Raw genomic sequence first — 23269 nt, 5'->3', positions numbered from 1 at the left:
CGTATATTTTTGCCCCCTCCCCGTTTATACGTACGGCAATCGGATTTGCATTTCCAATTTATTATTACTAGTTTTACAAAGAACGAGTAAGAAGATGCGAATATAAAAGGAATAAAGAAGGAAAAGTTCGTATAAAAGGATTTTAATAACTCGCTCGAAAGAAATTGGGATTCCTTTTGATATGGAAAATACTTGCCAAGGATGTTCTTTTACGATTAAAACTGACGAATATTTCGCCACGATCTCATTTCGCTCGCACTTTCTCTCCCTCCGTGATTCCATTAAATTTATCTTATAATTCGCTACCGATCGAAAAATACAAAGGGAAAAAAGGAACGATTCGATTAGTTGCAATAAAATGATTGAATTTTAGTCGCGAATGATACGAGTTAATCGTCGAGCGTACGTATTTTGGGAGATGGTCGCTCCATAATCGTCGCATCGGATTCACAATGGATTATCGCAATGGAATTTCTAATCTACTACTGCCGTGTTTGCGCATTATCGCTTGACCGTTTGCATGAATTTTCCTCGAAGCATTCCTCAAATCCGTGGAGACAGCTATATACGATTTATACTTGGGGACATGCCGATGAACGAATATCATCGTCGTCTCGTAACGCATCGCAATATGTTTATAATAATGTACATTACGATTGCGCGTGCTCCGCGATAAAACGTAGAAAATTCTTTACATCGAGGAAACAACGAGTTATATTTCAGGCGCGATATAATAGTAACAAGGTTATCTGATAAAAATCAAGATATCGTTAATACTTTTGAGATCGTATTTTAATCGGTGACCTCGTAATCGTTTTTTTTCTTCTCTCTCTCGTTTTATCTACTTTAATCGGCGTTTAAACAACCTCCGTAGAAGAACGTTCGTTAGATAATATATATATATATATATAATATAACAAGTTCGTTAGATTTCATTCGCGACTCGTGAAAAACATTTTTGGGGCCACGCGACGCAACAGGCTGAGCTTCTTCTACCCCTTTTATTTTTGCGCTTCCAAAGAGATATCCTTTCTTAAAGTATCGCTACGATAACATTCGGTTTTCTTGCAAACGACGTACGAATAAATCTTTCATTTATTATGCGATTCGTTGCTTTTCTTTTTCTTCGAAACATATTTTATTCGAAGAATTTCATTTATTTCAAATATTACTATTGTCGAGTAAATACGTTACCTTATTACTTTCTGCCGTATTTTCCGATAATTCGTTATCTCTTTTAATGACTGATAACGCCTTATCTTCCAGTTTTATATCTATAAGCAACGTTAATGATATTTCGTTGGTCGTTTCGGTTGGTAAACATAATAAAAGTAATGTTGAATTATTGAAATGTAAGAAAATAAGAAAAGGAAGGAAGGAAGGAAGGAAGGAAAAGAAAAGAGAAGAATTTAGGCTTAGCATTGGTCTTCCATTTGATCTTCCTCGGTATCTGGCTTTTAGCAATTCCGTAGGGGAAGATTCTGCGCAGATTCGGCTTTTAGGACGCAAGTGTGCGCAACCGAAAGAGGGAGAGAGAAGATTTTCGAGGGCGCAGGGTTCTGCGTTCGCGTCTTTTGGACGTCGACGCAACCCCGTTGGCGCAGAATGCTGAGCCCATGTTGGGTGCTCAGTGCTCGTCGAACGGCGCTGTCTTGCGACGGGAGCATGCCGCCGCGCCCTGCACCACCGATCAACCGATCTCAGGTACGCGACGACCTACCACGACGAGATTGAAACACCGCCACCGCCCTTTCTTATCTTCCTCTCCCGCTCCCCCGCTCCCCCGCTCCCCCGTTGGCCCATTGCCCCGCTCCGATTTCAGTGAGTGTGTCCACCAATTCGACCTGTGGCATCTTTCCACGACCACTTATCTTTGTGTAGTGTAATCGCAAGAGTGTAGATACCTTCTTTCGAGTGTTCCGAGATTCGACGATTCATTGAAATAATAGCTTCGATCGATGTTCTCCCGCTTAACTCTATCCATTCTCACCTTTCGAAAAGAACAAATATCTCTTAATTTGATGCGTTACGCGGTGGTAGGTTTAACGTTTTTGGTTAAAAACGATAAGAGAAAGATGCGACTCGTCTCGAGAGGATTTTCGCGCGTAACGCGTTTTCCGATAGGTTTTCCGATACGTCTTCCGGGCGTCTCGACCTCGATCGATGCTTTTATGCGATCCTTTTCTCGTCGAAAGAAATACAGACAATAAAAGGTACAGGGTTGTTCCGTAAAACCAACGTTCGAGTAAATTGGACGACACAACCTTCAACGCCAATTCTTCAGTCTACCGCAACGAAACTTTTCTTCCAAAGATCAGAATTTCTACAAAATATTCCTATTATTATCGTCTTTACCAATTTCCTTTTGTTTCTTATTCGTTATCGTTGTTCTTTTTCGAACGAATAATTATTGTCCATAAAAAATTGGAGATAGTTCTGTTAACGTATAAAACCAAATCCGATGGATTTGGATCGTGCAAACTAGCAGCAGCCCCGATCAAAACAAATCTCGCAATAAAATCTCTTCAATCTACGAGTATTAACGTCGAGATGTAATCAAATTTCCTTTTCAATTTCAAATATTCTTTCATTTCGCGCAGCTTAAAGAATTTTCACAGAGAGAGAGAGCAGGGATCTACGATCGATCGATCGATCATTTGTTTTTTCATTTTTTCGCCGTTTTACGACCAATTCGTTCGAAATTCACTTTGAAAGATATTGAAAAGTAACGGGGCGATCTCTATCGCAAATCAAATATTTTCTCGTTAAATCCAATTTATCATCCGACGAGAGATATACGGGATCGAGCAAGACTTTAGATTGGACGCCACTACAGGGAATAAACGGATATTCGAACGAGAATATTTTTCTTAGCTTAGAAAAAAAGATAAAGATGTAAAGTTTACGAAGGTAAGGATGATGGTACCCCTTTGTAAGAAAAACAAACAGGCGAATTTTCTTTTGCACCGTTTTTTCGAAACAATATAAAAATCTAATATATTATATGATATTTATATGAAAATATGGGGATGATTTTAGGTGTAAAACATTAGTCGTTGGAGCTCCCGTTTCGTTCCTCTCTCTCACTCTCTCTCGATTTCTATCTTCCTTCCTTCTCCGTTCTTTAAAGAGAAAACTCGAAGGGTTTGTTTGTTTATCGAGTGTTGCTCAATTTTCGCTGTTACAGGGGTAAGCTTTAGAAGAAGGAGAGAGAAGGAGAGAGAAGGAGAGAGAGGAGATATATAGGCATAGGTTATTGATTATCGTCAATGGTTTTATAAATAACCGATCGTGTAGGAGCACCCACAGGAGACGCATAAATATCGTTGGATGAGTTGGCTTCTTTAAAAGAAGGCATACGCTCTCTTTCCTTTGCCATCTAAACGCGTTTAACCGAGTACTCTGTGCACGTGCACGCGACAAATAAATCGCCTTTTCGCGAATTAAAATCTAGTTATACGCTTTAACGATGATAGACGGATAAGATTGTTGTTTCGGTCGGTACGACGAACGAAATCACTGGGAAATAACTGATTGCTCTTGCGAGCTAATACGAGTAGGATTTTTGTCGAATGACGAAAGGGTGCAATGGGACTTTGAAAAACTGTAGCTTGCTTCTTTTCTTGCATTTAAACTCGAAAGGAAATGAAAACTGCTTTTACGGTAACTACGAATTACGTAACGGAGATCGTATCTACGGTGTCGCGAAACGAAGAAGAAGCAAAAGTAAACTAAACGTTTGGCAAGAATATCAAAGAGAATAGAAGAAGCGACGTAAAGACTAATTTAATTTAAGCGCGACATTTTGTCAATTTTTCATTACTATACCACAGATTCAATCTTTTTTCTCCAAGGGAAAAATTCGTTGCGTCCTTAACCGTACGTAATCTATTTATTTTCACGTTAATTAAAAGTAAATGAACATCGCGACTTTGTTCTATGGGGGGTAGATTAGTGCGACGACGAGTGCGGCGACGAGTGCGGCGACGAGTGCGGCGACGAGGGCGTCTTTAATTTTTATCGGCTTTTTTACGATGGGAAAAAAATTGACGCCGAGGTAACACATACGCAAATGCCCGTTGTGTCGTTGCGTTGCAGATTATTCACGGTTAGCAGTCACTTTGTAAAGACTGCTCGAAAGTGAATAATATCTTTGAGTAATAGCGAGCTGTATCTATACGAAACCTCACTTAAGATATTTCATTTTCTTTTTAAACCACTTTATTTTAGATCGATTCGATTGTAACTATTAGTAGATTATCCAAGAGTATCTTACGCGTTAGCGTTAGCTTTTCATCTCGTCATCGAACGCCAAAAGGATAGTTATTCGATGTTGATCGCGATCACGTTTACGTATCTCTGCGTGCAGGTGTAACGTGCACGAGCACGGTATCAAGTTTTAACTATGGTAGAATATTTATGAAAGACTTTTAGGAAATATCAACGAATGGCATATCCGAATTTACGAATCGTATCGTTCCATTTCTATTCGTATTCGCGTTTCATTATGTCGAATAAAAAAGAAAAAAAGTTTATCCAAAGTAAGAATGAAGTTTCGATAGGAAGGATAGAAAAAAATGACAAAAGCAAAGGTGAGCTGAAATTGGTCGTCGTTCGAGTAGCTTTTCATCGCCTATCATATCACGAGCATCGATCGGATATCGCGCGCGAAACTTTTAGGTGCTTAGAAATTGTTCAATTACGATCTATTCAAAGTGTTTTAGTTTGTAGGAGAAAGGAAGAAAGGGGAAAAAACGGAGGGAGAGACAAAGTCGATCGAAAGTATAAGGACAGTTAGGTAGCATCTTTCTACTTTGTTGCTACAACAGTCAAAGCCTTTTCCTTTTAAACGTTTAACTTAACTCGAAAAAGCATAGTAGCTCGCGAGTAGAGTCGAGTCGAGTTTCCAAGTATTACTTTCTAAATACCCTGATAATCCGAGAACTCTGCTAATGTCAATTAATTCATTGAAAAGGAAGCTTAGAGTCTTTAATCTCGTCGATCTTTCAAAAGATACAAAAGCGTAAAAGTACTCCTCGTTCGGATATATTTCGAATCATTATCGAGAATAAGATTTAACGAAGACCTTAATTAAATAAAAAAGAAAAAAAAAAAAAAAAAAAAGTAGGATCAGCCAGTACCTTAGGTTCTTTTCATTTGATCATGGCCTAAAGAACATTTTCAACGGAGAAAGAATTCACCTACCCATCCACCTACTTATTTCTTCAATTGCTCGATATTGACTCGAAGATAGTAGATACGGTTTCTACCAAGTTGGAATATTAAGTATCCTTTCTTCGCGAGAGGTGAGAAACGAGAACCAAACGAGATGCCGGAGAAGATGATTCTCTTTTGAAATAGCGAGAAATAGAAATTTTGGATAGGTTAATAAGTATTGCTAACTTTTAGATGGAATACGTTTCAATTTCAATTTCGGATCACGTTCTCGCAAAGTTTTCTTTTTATCGAAAACATTTTCCTTCTATAGGTCTTTTTTATACGAGTAAGAGTGAGAAGAGTACGTACCGGGTGCATCGATCGATCGACACATTTTACTTTACTCATTTGTCGAATTATTCATTTTACAAGAAAAAAATAATTATTCATTTTACGAGTTGAAAGAGCGTTCGTTACGATTTACGCTTGAATCATACACTGCGATAAGCACCTATAAATCGTTGTGTACTCATTAATGTATCTCCTTTCCTCCTCCTCCTCCTCCTCCTCCCCCTTTTCTTCGCGTAGATGTTACGAAGCACGAACGCTGAAAATGTTTCTATTAAAAGCTTTCGCGAGGAATTCGTCCTCTTCTATTTTTATGCGAAACCATCGATATTTCCAACAAGTTATGCGCATAAATCGTTGACGATTTCCAACGGAAAATGATAAAATGACAGTAGAACGCAATTTGAGAGTACAATATTCGTGAAATATATTCCTTTATTTATCCTCTCTTATATTTCTTTCCGCGATTCTACGTCCATGTAAGTATCCGATACGGTGAATTATCAAAAGTAGCAATTGTATCGTATCGAAAATTCGATCCAACTATCATCGTTAGTTTATCAGTGTTAATTTATGATACCTAGTCGTTTAACGATCGCGCGACCGATGGAAAATGCATTAACGGGATGCGAGTATTGCCCATTGAATTTGATCAATAATGCGCGCGAACCACTTCTATCTTATTATTGAGAAGTATATCTATTATATTTGCTTTAATACTGGCTTACAATTAGGGTAAAAGGTTCGGTACTTAATCGGAGATAATAGAATCATCGAGTGGATTAGATAAATTTACTTTTCTTACAATCTTTTGCATCGTAGAAAAATAATTACACTTTTACATCAAATTATTTACGTCATTTGCATTGCTCACGATTTTAATCATTATTATTCCATAAAAAGTATTCAATTTGAATTATAATTTAGCAATCGTTCGGATTAGCATAAATGACTTAGTTAATGACTTTTGATCGAACGTAGACGATATATTACGACGAATCAATGCTCGTCTTCTTTTTATTCTATTTTTATTTGGATTATTGAAGCCCGTGCAAATAGTATTATCAAATATTCAAGCTTCTTTTCACCCAGATATATCGATCTCGTTTCCTTAGATTCTTATGAGAAGCATTCCATCATCGCTTTTCGTATTATTCTTTTTCTCTCTCCGTATCTCGGTAAGGGAAAAAACATAAATGCATTGAAATTCTGACGCGTTCGAAAATCAGAATAATTTGAGATAAATGTGATATCGAACGCGCGCGCGCGTTGATAAGCACCTTTTAGTAACTAACGATAAGCACGAGAAAAAATGAAAATAACGGTTCGTTAAAATGGCCGCCGACGCGGAGGTGTCGAGACGGAAAGAATGTAATTTGCAGAAAGAAAGACGTGAAAAAAGTAATCGATCGTACACACACGAATACCATGTTTCATAGATTCGTTCTCCCGTTCGTCCGTTCTTTCGTTTGTTCGTTCGTCTTAATAAAAACACGAGAAGCAACGGGTAAAAACGCTTCCAGCAATTTTAGTATGAAATTTATCGAGCGAGCTTCGTACCTTCGAAAATTACGTCGAAAGATGGAAGAAGTGTTATTTTTTTCGTTTCATTGCAAGGAGAAGAAACGTAGAAAAGATTTTCCTATAATAAAATAAAGGTACGAATGAGATTATACGTAGATATGTATGCAGCGAATAAAAGTATTTTCAATCGGATTAACTATTCTACAATATGGAGGTACTAATTAAAGATTGAAAGGACCGCGAAGACCATCGCGATCCGTGTCGCGTTAAAATTCAAAGCTTCGTCGACTCGGCGGCAATCGCGTGCGGTTTTAAAAAAGTTCGGGAAAGAAGAGGAGGAAATTCTCCAAGGCAAGAAAAGTTTACGAAACACGAAACACGAAACACGAAACACGAAACACGAAATACGATTTCCATGAATTTTTCTTTAGGTTTCTTTCGATATAGTAGGTTTTCAGTACACCTATACCTATATATCTATTTGACGAATCGTGTAGACGTACGTAATACGTAGTCTCGGTCTCGTTCATATTACACGAGCACTACTCGCTTCCATCGCGATTTTCTCTCTTTGCATTTGAGTGCGTGGGAAAGTTTTAATAGCTCTGGCCGCAATTCACTTGCTCGGGAATGAGCAACGCGACGGGCATATAAATCAGTCGCGCGTGCCGTTACCTAAAACTAAATAAATACCTATTTAACAAATCAACCGGATATTTAACGTATTCTTTGTTACTTTATTTCTTTGTATCTCGTTCTAACGTTACAACGCGATGCAACGTCATGCAAGCTATTTACGTGGCATGAAAATAACATATTTCTATATTAATTTCGATCAATTCATTATTATTACAAGTATAGACCTCCTCCTCCTCCTCCTCCTCCTCCTCCTCCTCTTCCTGGTATGACGACATCGAGAATTTATTTTTTCCTTCGTAAGAATTTCGTGGAATAAATTTATGTGTTGTTCTAAAACGATTTCATCCCCTTGCGTCCGTTGGTGGGTTTACCGTTGAAAAACGCTATCCTGGTACGTACGATACCGTCGTACCGTACCACTGGGACTCGTTGCAACGCGAGATAGCATAAAGCGAACTACTACTCCTAGTGGTACGTGTGCACCTTTCCAACTATAATTTTCTCTTACGAGTATGGTAACAATGACATTGTCGTTAATGATCCAATTTTTACGAACCCTGTTGCCATATAAAACGACGCAAATATATTTTTCGTATAAATAAAATTGTATTAGTCGGTCGTCCCCGGAATAATATTTCAACTCTCGTAGGAATAATAAACGAATGCATAGAAAAATGCATCGACAGTTTAGTAGCTATAGAGAGAAGAGGGTTGAAATTTGGTTAGAATTCCGTTCGAAGGTTATTCCAGAGATGTGAAACAAACGAAGCGAAGTCGAGTGCCATTGTATCTTTCGAGAGGGTGGCTCGAGAGGGTGGCTCGAGAGGGGGGCTCGAGAGGGGGGCGAGGAGGAGGACGGGACACACGCTCGATGCGGGATTCTTCCTTTTCTCTTGGTGAATTTAACGGAGCCGAAGAGGGGACAGTTGGGGGAAAGTTGAAACGATAATCGCTCCTGAATGCTCTGTTGCTTTTATTGCGGCACATAATTCCGGATCAATGATTTATAATCCAGGCCTATGCCTTTATCGTCGTCTCGTTAGGTGGTGGTGGTGGTGGTAGGTACGCCAAATCTAGACGGAAAGAGAAAGGGGCCAAGAAAAATTGGACAAACGTAATTTCCTTCGGTGAGTGATCGAATTTCAAGAAAAACTATTCGTTTTCTCTCCACAGAAATTGTTCGTATCGATAAAAAGGAACACGTTAAGAAGTAACATTCGTATAAATGCAAACACACCCAAGTAAAGGTAGAAAAAAGGAAAATGAATCCATAATAATAATAATAATAATCCGATAATCGTGTTATTAGCTTTCGTTGAAATTCTAATCGAAGGTCGTACCGAAAGGAAGGGATTTAAATCGATTTTGTAAGCAGAATTGTGAACGATCTTAATCGCTTTTCTCCTTTCCTTTTTCTTTCTATTTTTTCTTGCTCAGCCGTTTTTTAATTTTTCCTCGGCGGCTCGTCGGAGTCTCGAGATATCGTTTGAATAGCAAGGGGATAAATTGAAAGAACGCAAGGCGAGTAAGAAAGTATATTCTTCCGACGTAAATGGCCGCCTTTTCCTTACTTAAACTTCAAAGGAATAAGAAGGAAGCACCCTCTCTTTTGCATCGGCGTCCTACCGCCGCGCAATATATATCGCATATATCGCATTTAGTCTTGAGCGCGAAATTAATGTTCACATAGCACGTTTACATAGCATGTTTACATAGCACGGTACAATGATACTCGCGTGCAATACATGCATGCTCCTGCACACATTAGGGTGCATTTGGTCGCGAACATTCGTCGCGATGAAATCTGGGTCAAGCGCGGTGTGACTGCTCGATCGAGCAATACGATATTTTCTCATTATTTCTCCGACCACTGCTATATTTCCATCGAGCTGCGAGAATAATTTGATCGATTAATTAACGTAACCCGGGCCTTTGTCAGCGAATATTCGTCTAACTACACGGCAGTTCGTAGCTACAAGTTAGATAAGGGAGCAAATTCGCGAACGGTCAGATCGCGATCATTTCCCCGAAGAATTTGCTCTTTTCCTCTCGAGCCATTGGTCAAGATCATTCGATCAAATTTTGAGACTCGGTTCCGAAGATAATTCATTTACCGCAAAATCAGACACCATCGAGGATATTACAAAGTGTTAATGTTAAATTACAACGACGATAACTTTCATTTATTAACGCGCCGAAAGGTTAGGATAAACCTCGGAAGGGATTTAAATATCCTATGCAAACAACCCGGGACTTCAAAGGTAGCTCTCTACGCACCGCCGCGAAAACACAAACACACACACACACACACACTAACACAAACCTATTTCTAATTCGCAACAAACGATTTACAATTGCAACGAATCGTTATTTATTCATTCAAATGTTCCATTTAAAACTGAAACGTGCTTCGGCAAAGGATCAAACTTATAAATATTTTGGAGAAATCATTTTTAATGGAAATAATCGAAGGTGACAGAGATCGGTCAAAATCTCCATACATTTTCAGATTCATATGCATTTTTGTCTAACGCATAAGTATATATATATATATGTATTTATGTACTCGTACAAATATTGCTTTATTTTTCGTACAAACCGCGTAGACTGTGAAACGAGATAGAAAAATAAGTTGCTTTTCTTAATGCCTAGCGATTCCAAGTTTGCTCAATTTATGAGCAATGAAAATTCTGCAGAAAAATTGTACCAATGTTTAACGCGTAAAATGAAATGAATAAAAGGAAAGTTTCTAAGAGGAATAAAAGAGTAGGCAATAATAGAAATCACCGAGTAACCAATTTTCAATCGAACATACGGTTGACCTTGTACATTTAAGAAACTTTAGAGGAATCTATTGGTCCTCATCGAGAGTACTCTTCTTTGTCCGCCGATTTCCATTTCCTCGCATTGTTCCAATCGTCGTTCCTTTTCAACGACAGTCGAGAATTGAAACGAAGGAAGTAGGTATCGTGTCAGAGATATTACCGCAGGACGTAAAGAAAAGAGAGAGAATCGCGACGTAAGCTCGACAATTACCTCTTACAACAAAGATGAGAAAGGATAGGAAACGAAGGACGTTGAATGTCTCATTATTTTCATATAGAACGAATGGCAGTCGTTGTATGTCTCTTCTCGAAACGCAACTCTCTGCGAATCATAAAAAAGAAACGACATTGATGAAGCAAGAGAAAGGGGAATGCTCGGCTCGATAAAGAATCCAAACGAATATTATACTCGTATTTTTTTTTTTTTTTTTTTTTTTTTTTTACCAAACTTTCGCCCATATTTTATACTTTTTGTTTATACAGGTTCGACGGAAATTCCTAGATTTGGGAAATGATTATTCGATCGGCTATTCGATCCATTTAAAAATAAAAAAGGAAGGATTTTTGTTAAACGTCGCGCGATTGCATAAAGACGCTCTCTAAAGCAGATACGAGATTGTAGTTTAAAACGAATCGAAGTAAAAAGCTACGCGTTAGCGTGATTTTCGCACAATTTGGAAATACTTTTAGAACCACCGTACTACTACTATCATTAAGCTCGCAATCTGTGTCATCTTCGTAGTATTCCGGTCACAGATGCAAAGCGTATCGACGAGTTGTTCGGCTTTTCTCGGTTAAAGCGCATTCTTCTTGAAGTAGGTTAAGACTAGAATTAAATTTTTCCACGGTCGAGACTTTCGGAAAAGATATCGATCTTCTTGGTCTCTCTTCGAATGGTAACCAACTCAAATTGGTCATATAATTTGGATGTTTAATCAGGCGTACCTAATAGCTAAGATAATTCCAACTATTTCTAACTTTCCGCTTCTTGATATTTCGAAATTTTCGATTCGAGGATGGTAACGTATGCAAAGGGAATCTAATTAATAGCAATTAGAGATTCCTAATTGGAAACAATGACGTATGTACGTGCACGATAATTGCTACGATTTGTACGAGTCGTCTCTTTCTCCCTTTAATGCATGCGAACTCATTCCTTCCTAATTAAACGTTGTTTTTAAATGTTGATAATATATAGTCATTGCGACGATCGCGTAGCTCGAGCATTAGTCACCGACCGAAAAAACTGACTTTCTTGTTTAAAACACGTGTTTCGTTTGTTACTCGAAAAAGGGGAAGAATAAATTAAATACGAATATAGATAAGTTGTGAAAAGAGTTTATGGATAGAGACGACGACGACGACGACGACGACGACACACTTTTATCCATCGAATTAGGTTGATGCATATTGTATGACTTTTCTCATTAACATCGAAAGAGAGCATGAATGGATGCAATGAAAATTAACATATAGATATAACGTCGTAACGTAGGATTTTTGTCTCGACGATTATTACAGGACGAAAATGAAAGAACGAATCGATAGAAATGAATTACGATATTAAACGAATTAGGTAGAATGTTTGAATGTCCGTTGATTACGAACCCGTTAATAATCCTAGCATAGTTTATGGAAGAAAAACGATATAATAATGTTGTTGTTTGTTTATTTTTCTTTTGTAGATTTTCTAACCAGCCCCGATCGCGCTCATTGGTAGGAATTGATGGCAGGGTTGTGCTCGTTGCGTCGAGGATCGACGCTCAGTCGTCGGCAGATCGATGATCGACGTTCGATCGGTCATTCTTACGATCGATCCTTTCTGGACGAGCCGTTGCAACAAGTTTTAATCTCATCGAGACTTAACAAAAATCCCAACGTTCTATCTGCCGTAAGTATTATATATTTTGTCCTTAAAGAAGAAAGGAAAAGCCAAAAGGGTTACCTGGTCGGCACTCGAATAAGAAACGCGATAACTAAGAGCATCGTTGTAGAAATAAAATGAAATTTCTTTCTTCTAATAATGGAGCTATTTGGAAATCTTGGAAAATCTGAAAAATGATATATATAAAGGTAAGAGAGAATGTTGGGAAATTCGTCGAAACGCGTTCTCGATTTAATTGGATCGTTTGGACGGAGTAAAATGATCGATGTAAGTTTGATGATAAGCAATATCAAAGGGGTTGAGATAAGAGCTTTCCATTAAGCGATTTCATCCTCGATTGACAGGTCTACTGGATATTTGAATTACTTAGTCAACGTGTACGCGTTTACCTACATAGGTGAATCAACCCTCGTATCTCGACAATCAATCGCGAAATTTAGTAAATTTGTCGGTAATCGATTGTACCGTAACTCCAACAGAGTAGTTACCGTTCGATCGGCCCTTTTGCTTCGATCGCATTTATTTATTTTATATCTTATACCTAACTACTCGCTTCTCTCTCTCTCTATCTATCTATCTATCTTTGCGGATATTTATCAAATATCTGGAGATTCGTAGCTAGCAATATTCCTGAAACGTATATAAATACATTTCATAGTTGAAACATCATCAAAAGTTCAAGGTATATTCCATCGAGTTATTACGAACGAGTCGATACGAATATTTCAATATTCATATCACCATCCTTCTCATCGAAAATGATTAATCCTCTTATCAAAACTAAATTGATGATTGGAGAAATATTCAAAGTTTTTTAATCGAGCCATCGATTATAGATATATAAATTCTTATAAACTAGTCAATACGTTATCATATTTGCTTTACCATATCCGCGTTCAATATTCATTCATTTATTCAAGTTCTACGGTCGAATCGTCGGATTGATTTTCCTTTTTTTTCATTCGTCGATGACTTTTAACCGATAGATTGTACACGAAAGAGAATGATTCATTCGAAAGAAATTCTTTTCAAAGCGAAAATTCGTATTCTCGATAGTCGGAAGGGGAAGAATCAATCGTTCGTCGTTAAACAGAATCAAGAAAGAGAAAGAGAGAACAAACTGACATATTTCAAGTGAAATCATTAGAAAATATCGCACGAGAAATGCAAAGTAACTCGCGAAGTAACTCGCGAAGCAATTGATCGATACAAACGCAAGTATAAATTATACTCGTCTTAGTTTTATGCAAATTTTATCCAATTTTCTTAACCTTCCTTATCAAAGGTTGTTAAAGTTTTTCAATCCCGAGGTAAATGCAACCTCAGATATTTCTTAATAAGTCGCATAGGAAAGCACAAAGTTAGTCGTAGAGCAAACAAAGTTTCATTTAATTTGTCCTGCAAGCGTTGAACACGGATTATGCTGAAAAAGAAAGAAATACGACGTTCTAAATCCAACGAAGAAATAGTCGAAATCATTTTGGATCATTTTCATGGATTTTTCCTTCTTTTTCTCGTCACTAATCGTACTCGTATATACTTGTACCGGTAATATTTAGAAAAGCGCACGAAAGCAAACGGATAATAACTGTTGTCACGCCATGCCATGTATCACGGCAACTCATGCGAAATGAAAAGGCTGGAGAAAAGGCTGGAGAAAAGGCTACAAGAGATACCAATTCTTCAAATAAAAGAAATAAGTATTCTAGCGTTATAGAATTAGTATTATTCCTTGAAATTGATTACGGTTCGACTACAGTTCGACTACGGTCCCCCCCTCCATCTCCCCATCTCCCATCTACCAAAATTTCTGCCCAAGAATATTAAATACAAATTTTGTACTTTTGTCAAATAATTCCTTCGACTCCTTTTAGCGTTAAAATAAATCTCAATGGAGGAACGAACATTATCCGTAATGCAATTGATCGTATTGCATGATCGTTCTTATCTAATCGTTGTTACGGATGCGAATATAATATTGTCTTTCGATCGCTTATAACATAGATAGGAAAAGGAATCGCAAATAATCGAGCGAGAATCGACTCCGACTCTTAACGATGCTAGGGGAAATTGGATGAACGTAAAAGAGGAGAACGGTAAAGCAACTGGTAGAATGTAGAATGAATGAATGTATATATACATATGTACGTATGCTAGTGAACGAAATTACCGTAGGACGGAATTTTCATGAGCGATATTTCATTCGAGTCCTCCTCTCTTTATTCTTTCTTTTTTTTTTTTCTTAACAACGCTCAAATTCTTCAGATAAAAGAAGAAAAAGAAGAAGAAGAAGAAGAAGTAGTAGTAGGAAAGGAACCGACGGCTTTATTTCAACTTTATCGTCTTTCTTTCTCAAGGTACTTCTTCCAATAATCCTCGTGCGTGGTCTTTTCTATGACTTTGAGTTTTTTCGAGAAAAGAGGAAACGAGAATTTTTCCCGAGAAAAAACGAATAATATTTTGAGCTCTCGTAAAACTTTCCGATGGATTACCGTTGGAGGAAGAAACGGAATCGAACGAAAACACGAGTGCGCGAAAAGATTTATTCGCGAGCGCGAGCGTGAGCGAGAAAACGAAGAGACGAGTAGGAAGGAAAATGATCGAACGCGATTGTTCGATCGTCATCGAGAAAATGTCGGTAAAGAGGGGGTGGGAAGCGAAAAGAGGAGGCTTCTTTATGCTTGGAAAAAAGAAGGGTGCTCTCTAATTGATCCGACAAAAAGGCACCGACTGGTGCCTTCCGTTGAGCGACGTTTATCCGTAATTAGTTGTTTCCCTTTTGACGAGAAACAAGGGGGATGCGCGTGTTCGCTAGATTATGGCTAAAACCTAGCCCACGTATTTTTACACTTTCCAAATTGATTTCAATCGATATTTCTCGATAGTTGGATCGTTTTGAAAATGACCTTTCGGCGAAATGAATATTTATGAATGATGTACTGATGTAATGATGTATGAAATAAAAAATAGATTGACGATAATTCATGGTCACGCGCAGGGTCCCTACTTTTGTAATAAATCTTTCCCAGAGTAAGAAGCAACATCATGTTTTACGCTCTAAGACAGAGTTTAACGTTGAACGTACGTTTTCGTTTTTAGTCTAAGGAAGAATGAAGTTACTTATTTGCGTACCCTTACCGACGTCTGAGGTAGAAAACTTGGGAAAAAGATTACAGAGAGAAGGAGTCGTAGAAAAATCGTTAAAATTTGTACGATCGAAAAACTTTTGCTAGTCGGAGTAGGAAATAATTGGTGCGAGTTACTTAACGAATGAAGATAACTTAAGTTAATGAGAATTCTTTTTAAATAAATAATCCTAAGTTTTCTCTTTCCCTCTTTTGAAACTTTCAATGAGATATTTGCCGCGTAATATAACATAGTAATACCTTTGTAATCGTTAAAGTTGTCCTATATGCTAGAGCACATATCCTATTCGTTCCTACGGCACGAAAACTTCCCAATTCTCGAATGTTTAAAGCAAAGTTTTCTGCGACAATCTTGTTCTCTTTTTCACGCACACGGAGACATACTCGGTCGGTCGGTCGGTCGGTCGGTCGTTCGTTTTTTCTCTCGAATTGAAAGTTTTTAACGACAAGCACGATTGCACATTTCAGGCGGATGGATCCCTCGTCGAGCGTCACGGTGCGGAAATTCACGGATAGTACCAGGTGATGCTGTTGCTGCTGCTGCTGCTGCTGCTTGTCGAATTTTAACGAGCAACAAATTCTACGACCTTCGATCTTTAACGAACGAGTATTGAAAAGTACGCGTTCGTGCTCGCCTTCGAAAGCGCACAATACGATCGTTTAGATAAATAAAATGACGCGAAAGGAGCAACAGCAAGGAGAACAAAAATCATGTGATTTCATGGGATTTCGTGGGATTTCATGAAATCGCATGGCGATCTTCGCTTTCCTGCTTGTTTCTCATCCTACTATTAAAACATATAATCTAATATCGTACGCATTAACGACAGCATTTCACTATACTAATACTATAAATATTAGACTCTTTTAAAAACCTGCACGTTTGATCGATTCATCTAATCATCTAGTCGTATTTCTATTGGAATTTCTACTGGAATTTTTACTCGTTCAAAGACGATACTTGAAAAATAATCAAGCGATTTGTCGACGAAGAACGTAAACCTTATTCCATGGCAAACTTATTTAAAAGTCGCGACGCAAACTCCTATTACAAATGTTCATTCGAGCGTTACACCAACTGTTGTTCTATAGAAATGAAAATGCGTTTCCAAGCCGTGCGCAAGCTTTCATAGCGGTTTACCTACCTTTCGCCTTCTGAATTATTGATTTTCGGCTTTGACCTCATGTGTGTAGTTATCAAGACCTTGAATTATTTCTCTTTCAGAGTAATCGTAGGAATACGAGAGTGGATCCTTCGCGATGTATTTTTACCTTTTTATATTCTCCCTGGCGCGTGGCGCGTTTGCGAAAAAAGTCTAAAGGGAGAGCACTCGAAGTACATAGAAATGGTTATTATTGGAATGGCAAGGAAAAGTTCGATGGTTTTTTTCGATGCTGTTCCAGGATCCTCCAGGCGAGCTCGTCTTCGTCGTCGTCGTTGTCGTCGTCGTCGTCGTCGTCGCCGCCGCCGTCCAAGATTCGAGAGGATAAAGGTCGTCGAGAGTGGGAGAAAAAAATGAGCGAGACGATGTCGGAAGATACCGAGGTAGTACCGAGGGGCGAGGACTCGTGCGAGGATGCCGAAGCGCAAGGGAACTTTGGGATGCCAGGTTGGGAAGCGGCGGTGGCCTCGCTGACTCTCGGATTCATCGTTTTAGCAACGGTTCTGGGCAATTCCCTGGTGATCCTGAGCGTTTTTACCTACAGGCCCCTGAGAATAGTCCAAAACTTTTTCATCGTCTCGTTGGCGGTCGCCGATTTGGCCTTGGCGATCCTCGTAATGCCGTTCAACCTAGCTTACCTTCTCCTCGGCAAATGGATTTTCGGCATACACTTTTGCAAGCTCTGGTTGACCTGCGACGTACTCTGCTGCACCGCGAGCATTTTGAATCTCTGCGCGATAGCTTTGGACCGTTATTGGGCTATTACCGATCCAATAAATTACGCGCAAAAGCGCACGCTCAAGAGAGTCCTCGGGACGATAGCCGGCGTTTGGGTGTTATCCGGGGCGATTAGTTCGCCGCCTTTGGCGGGATGGAACGATTGGCCGGAACAATTGGAGGACGACACGCCCTGCCAGTTGACGAGGAGGCAGGGCTACGTTATTTATTCGGCGCTGGGCTCCTTTTTCATCCCGTTATTTCTCATGAGCCTCGTTTACCTAGAAATTTTCCTCGCTACGAGAAAGAGATTGAGGGACCGCGCTCGGCAAAGCCGACTCGGGGCTGTGCAATCGACGAGACACCGAGAGGCCGAAGACGCCGAATCCGTCAGTTCGGAAACGAATCACAACGAGAGGTCGACGACGATGCCCAGGATGCACGCCAAGCCCTCGCTGATCGACGACGACGACGACGACGAACCAACCGAAGTGACGACCGGCGGGGGTGGCCACCCCCCGGCCACCACCACCACCACCGCCACCGCCACCACCACCACCACCACCACCACCACCGGCAGTGTAACCGGAAATTCTAGACGAGCTGCTTCCGGTAGCGGTCCTCCTCAAAATCCTCCGACCACTACCACGGTCTATCAATTTATCGAGGAACGACAGAGAATCTCTCTTTCGAAGGAGAGACGCGCGGCGAGAACGCTTGGCGTCATCATGGGCGTATTCGTAGTCTGTTGGCTACCCTTCTTCCTCATGTACGTCATCGTTCCTTTTTGCCCGGCTTGCTGTCCCTCCATCAGGCTTTCCTACATCATCACGTGGCTGGGTTACCTAAATAGCGCCCTTAATCCCCTCATCTATACCATATTCAATCTCGACTACAGGCGAGCTTTCCGAAAGCTCCTGCGCATTCGCTGATCCTTTCCTTTCAAAACTACTTCCTTTTTATTTAGGTATTTCTTTTTGGCAAAATCAAAACCGACCAAGCGAGAGAACGCATCTCGGCGATATCGAGGTAACGAGTTTTAAATCTTCCTTTAACCAGTTGTTGACTGCGTACGATTTTTTTTACATCACTAGACTGCATTTGTTCGTTAGTTGCTCCTATACGAGCAACTTTTCTCAACGATGAATTTTGCATAAATTAAGAAGAAGAGAGGGAGAGAGAGAAAGTCTCGTCGACTAAAACATACATTCCAAAAAATATCGACAAAGTTGCGAGAGAGAAGCGTCAGGGTTGCGTCAGGATTGCGTCCAATTTTTGTCCACCTATTTTATTCGTCTTTCTTCTTCTAAACGTTGATATTTTAGTTTGAGACGAATCATTGTTCGAACGAGTAGAAAAATAATTCATTTCCTATAGAAGGAGATATATCTTTCGTGTTAAATCGTTAATCCGTTTTTCAAACAAAATACGAAACAAGGATAATCGAATAATCGGATCGTGCCCGTTTCGATCATTACTTTTTATTCTCCTATCAAAACTTAACATCGAAAGTCCATCGACCATGATATCGGTCTAATAAAAGCAAACGGGCTAACGAGAGGGAGAGGAACAAGAACAGTTCTGCTTAAAATTTCATTCTTGTTCGTTCGTATTTAACGAATAATCGCATATTTATTTCGACAATGATTTTCTATTATCTTCAATTGTATCAAAGAATATTCTATATTGAATAACGCGAATGACCGCGATTAATAATTAACCAACCCATTTATCCTCGTATTGGTCAAGTTTTGAAGTATTTCTCTCTCGCAGAAATAAAGAAAATACTAAATTCGCGAAAACTGAAGCGGTATAAACGTACATCACCGAGTGAGATATTTCGCGAGACACTCGTTAGTTTGCAATAGTTTCTCGATTGGAAATTCAAACAACTTTATATACGTAAGTTATTATGTGGTAGAGAAACAGTGAATGACGACGAATGATGAATTCGAGACGATTATCGCGAGAAAGAAACGAAGAGACGCGGTGAATTTTTGCGATGAACAAAAACAAAGTTGCAGCGTATCGATTTATGCAAAATTCGTTTGGCAATCGACTTGCGTGTAAAGATAATTTTACGTAAAACTTGAATAGAATCTAGATAGATAAAGTTTAACAATCTTCTAATACGCAATACGACGAGTACGTTTGGATAAAGGAAGTGTTCGCGATCGATGAAAATTCGCCTTTTTAAATGGTACCAACAAATGGAAACGTTGGAACGTATAGGTAGTAGAATCGTTCCTTTCTTTCCGCGCCCAAGAAGAGAATAGTTCTCTTGGGGGAATGTTGAGAAAATGACTAGGAAGGATTCTCAGGGAAATCGATTCCGAGAGAAGAGATTTTCCAGTAGGACGATTTCCAGTTGACTTTTAGTAGCTTTCTTATTAAACAAAGTAGGATTTTTCATTTTTTCCCCTTTGCCAAAGAATCAAAAATCAAACGAATGACAAACTCTTTGATAATGGAGACAAAAACTCTTCTTGGTTCTTGTTAAATGGAACCTTAATTCGATATATTCGTATTTAACTATTCGCTTTAAGCTGCCCAGATCGATCATAATGAAATATTAAGGAGAAACTGTGGGAGACATTTGGTACGATCGGTACCAAATCGTGACAATTTATTCGATCAATAGGACACTCCAGTCGAGAATTAAGTCAAATTTGAAAGAAGAAGGAACACGACGAAGACAAATTTTAAATAAATACATCATTTTTGATCGATCGCATATATTATACATATTATCGTTATAGATAACTGTGTCGATAATTATGACAGTTATGGTTTACTTACAATTAGTCGACAAGTCGATTAAATTAATATTACGACTTATTTTATATTCGCATTACTCGTATTACAAAATACATCATAAAATGAAACATTTTTGAACTTACGATTAGTCCACTGTCATAATTATCGTAACAATTACGTGAACCTTTTAAAGCTATGCGTTTCAAGTTTTCTTCCTCGCTGTCAGAATGGAAGAGTAAAAAGTGTTCTTACGTTTAATCGAATTATTTAGTTGGCTTATTATCTTTTTCTTTTTTTTTTTTTTTACGTTATTTACGCGTTGCATTAACTCGACGATAATTTACTAGAGAAACGAAAATAACAAATGCAATTAAACTCGTAATCGATTTCGACGAATATCCTTCTCTTCCCCCCAAGGGAACGATCATCTTTTTATCATCAAAAGGAAAAGATAATCGATCGAATAAGTTTCCTTAATAATTAGCCACAATAGGAAGAGTCCTGTGTATTTTAGATAAAACCGATAGAAGGTATATTATAATTATCGTTCGTAAAACACGATTATGGTTGTGAGTATCGATATAACGAAAACTTAATTAAAAATATCTAAGCGAAATGAAAGAAGGAAAAAAAAAAGAAAAAAAAGAAAGAAGAAGAAACGTCATGGAGGACGACCAATGCTTCAAAAATACAAATAGATCTACAAAGTAAAACGAAGGTAAAGATCCAAGGGTTGTGCTATTAGCCTGTAATACGACACATACGTAACAAATAAGATTATTTATGAAAATTGTTTTCGGGCTCGTATACATGACACGAATACATAAATACATATATATATACACGTCGCAATATGCGCGTCCGTACACAAATATATAAATGCGTTTGTCAACGCAAATAAAAGCGCATTAAAAATGTGCGAACAGAGCGTGGTACTCCACTCCATTTTCTCGTCGCGTGTCATTGTTAAAAAATAATTTGACAGTGAGTTGTCTCAGTGTTGGAGTGCATTTATTGTCCACAAAAAGTCCTACATTATAGATTTGACAAAAATTAACTAGAAACAATTTTAAATCTTCTTCGTTGTATATCATAAATATAATAATAATAATAATAATAATAATAATAATAATAATAATAATAATAATAATAATAATAATATAATTTCAACATAATTCGTACTCTGCGATACGAATAGAAACGATAAAAGATGAAACAAGAAAATGCGTAGAAAGTGAAAATCTGACACTGCAACACTGACGCAACTTTTGCCACGAGTCATTTGTGTCTACGGGTGTACGTATTCATTTTTTCCAAAGAGAAAAATATATAAGAAAGACGAGAGTACTTATCTCTCGACTCGAGGATTCGTTGAGAATTCGACTCGACGTAAAAGCGGAACACACCTATATATATGCATAGGGAAATAGGAACGTATGTTGTATCGTGCGACCATACAAAAAAAAATCGAATTACGAAGAGAACAAAAGGATATATGTATAGAGAGAGAGAGAGAGAGAGAGAGAGAGAGAGCGAGAGAGAGCGAGAGAGAGTGAGAGAGGGTTCGAAAGCACCGACCCTTCCTTTTAACTCCTTTTTCCCTTCCAACTTGAACTTCCCCCTCTCGAGTGCCGCTCTAACAAATTAAGCCACGATTTCGTTGCAAGGGCACTCTATAATAAGGTTGTGATAAGGTTGTGAGATATATACGCCTCGTAGCCGTGCTACGGACGTCACAAGATTTTAAATTTAAGCTTAGCGAACAAAATAATAAATTTAACTAAATAAACAAAAATGATCAAGTAAAAAATGTAGATGTAAAGAGAGAATGAGAAAGAGGGAGAGAGAGAGGGAGAGAGAGAGGGAGAGAGAGAGAGAGAGAGAGAGAGAGGGAGAGAGAAAAGGACATCGAATGAATTGATTATCGATAATACAGCGAGGCTCTTTACAGGAACGAAATATTCGTAATATTATTTATTAAAGTCATTACTATCTATGGTCCAAAACGAACATTTCTTCTTCTAGGGTCTCTCTTACATTTTTACAATTTATATCATTAAGCTTTTTACGAGTCATTAGTGAAAATATTGTCGTTGAATGATTAAAAAAAAACTGAGTCCTGCAAAGTTTCTCCATTTATGAAATCAATTGGTTTTTTTTTTCTAAAAAAATATTTTATTAATTCGATTTTCCTTTGATTATTGACACTATTGTATTATATTAATCCCAACTCGTTCTAAGAAGGTATACAAAATGTCGATAATTAATATTTATAATGAAAAAATAAACGTTCTTTCCTTGTTATAATAAAATAATCTTTTGTTTTGTCGTAAAGAAAATGAGAAATTTTCGTAACGATGAAACAAAGTAAAAATGTTCGATTGAATGAAATGTTTCGATAGAAAAAAAAAATAGTTCTTTTTCCGTTGACGCATTCATATAAATTATATTCAACTCTTTTATTTTAATCCTTCGCCTGATAACGAGAAAACATATGATAATGTAGCGATATATGTTTTATAAATTGAAAAATTAGATTTCTGTTTGTATGTCTCTCTCTGTCTCGTCTTCTTTCTCCCTCCCTCTCTCTCTCTCTCTGAAACGAGATTTTGGAAACGCATAAATGTACTATTTGACGCTATATGAATATACATATGTATTATACGCGAGCATACGTAAAACATATGATATTTACATAGTATACAATATGTATTATATCGTACCACGTATTACAAATCATTCGGTCGATATTCATATTTATATCCATCGGGCGATTCGTTAATCGAAACGTTTATCAATATGATAACCAATCATTCGATCTTATAAATAGGGAAACAAAAATCTACATTATTCGTTTAGAAAAAAAGAATTTTCTTCGAACTCGATAAATAAAAACGAATATAAAAATCTTAACGTTCCGATTGATGAATCAAACTATCATCGTCTACGTTGCAATGGACGTCCGATTTTCAAATAAGAAAAAATAAAAATAAAACACACACACACATACACACAAAATGCTATATATACTTATATGATATATATATGTATATATATATATATATATATCTAGTTAATATAAACTAATACTCCGTTGGTTGTGATTTA

At 38.0% G+C, this 23269-nt stretch overlaps 2 protein-coding genes across 6 annotated transcripts in view; both read left to right on the top strand.

The window, feature by feature from the left end:
- The first annotated feature begins 1563 nt into the window (after positions 1–1563).
- Positions 1564–23269, top strand: part of LOC122515929 (ionotropic receptor 25a) — a 29562-nt gene continuing 7856 nt past the window's right edge. For both annotated transcript variants that reach the window (XM_043633431.1, XM_043633429.1), the window contains exon 1: positions 1564–1704. The gene's annotated coding sequence lies outside the window, so the exon portion shown is untranslated. The remainder of the gene's footprint in view (positions 1705–23269) is intronic.
- Positions 1786–18558, top strand: LOC122515932 (tyramine receptor 1). 4 transcript variants are annotated; one of them, XM_043633436.1, is made up of 3 exons: positions 1786–2036; positions 12179–12384; positions 16929–18558. In XM_043633436.1, the coding sequence occupies exon 3, from the start codon at positions 17041–17043 to the stop codon at positions 18334–18336; it is 1296 nt and encodes a 431-aa protein (XP_043489371.1). In that variant the 5' UTR covers positions 1786–2036; positions 12179–12384; positions 16929–17040; the 3' UTR covers positions 18337–18558. The 4 variants fall into 4 exon arrangements, with proteins under 4 accessions (XP_043489371.1, XP_043489369.1, XP_043489372.1 ...); XM_043633434.1 differs by lacking the exon at positions 1786–2036 and adding an exon at positions 2962–3879; XM_043633437.1 differs by lacking the exon at positions 1786–2036 and adding an exon at positions 8120–8139.

Source organism: Polistes fuscatus, unplaced genomic scaffold (genome assembly GCF_010416935.1).
Source record: "Polistes fuscatus isolate 324 unplaced genomic scaffold, CU_Pfus_HIC Scaffold19, whole genome shotgun sequence".
NCBI classification, from domain to species: Eukaryota; Metazoa; Arthropoda; class Insecta; order Hymenoptera; family Vespidae; genus Polistes; species Polistes fuscatus.
Note: the sequence above shows the minus strand (reverse complement) of the source record. Positions and strands in the feature narration are given on the sequence as shown.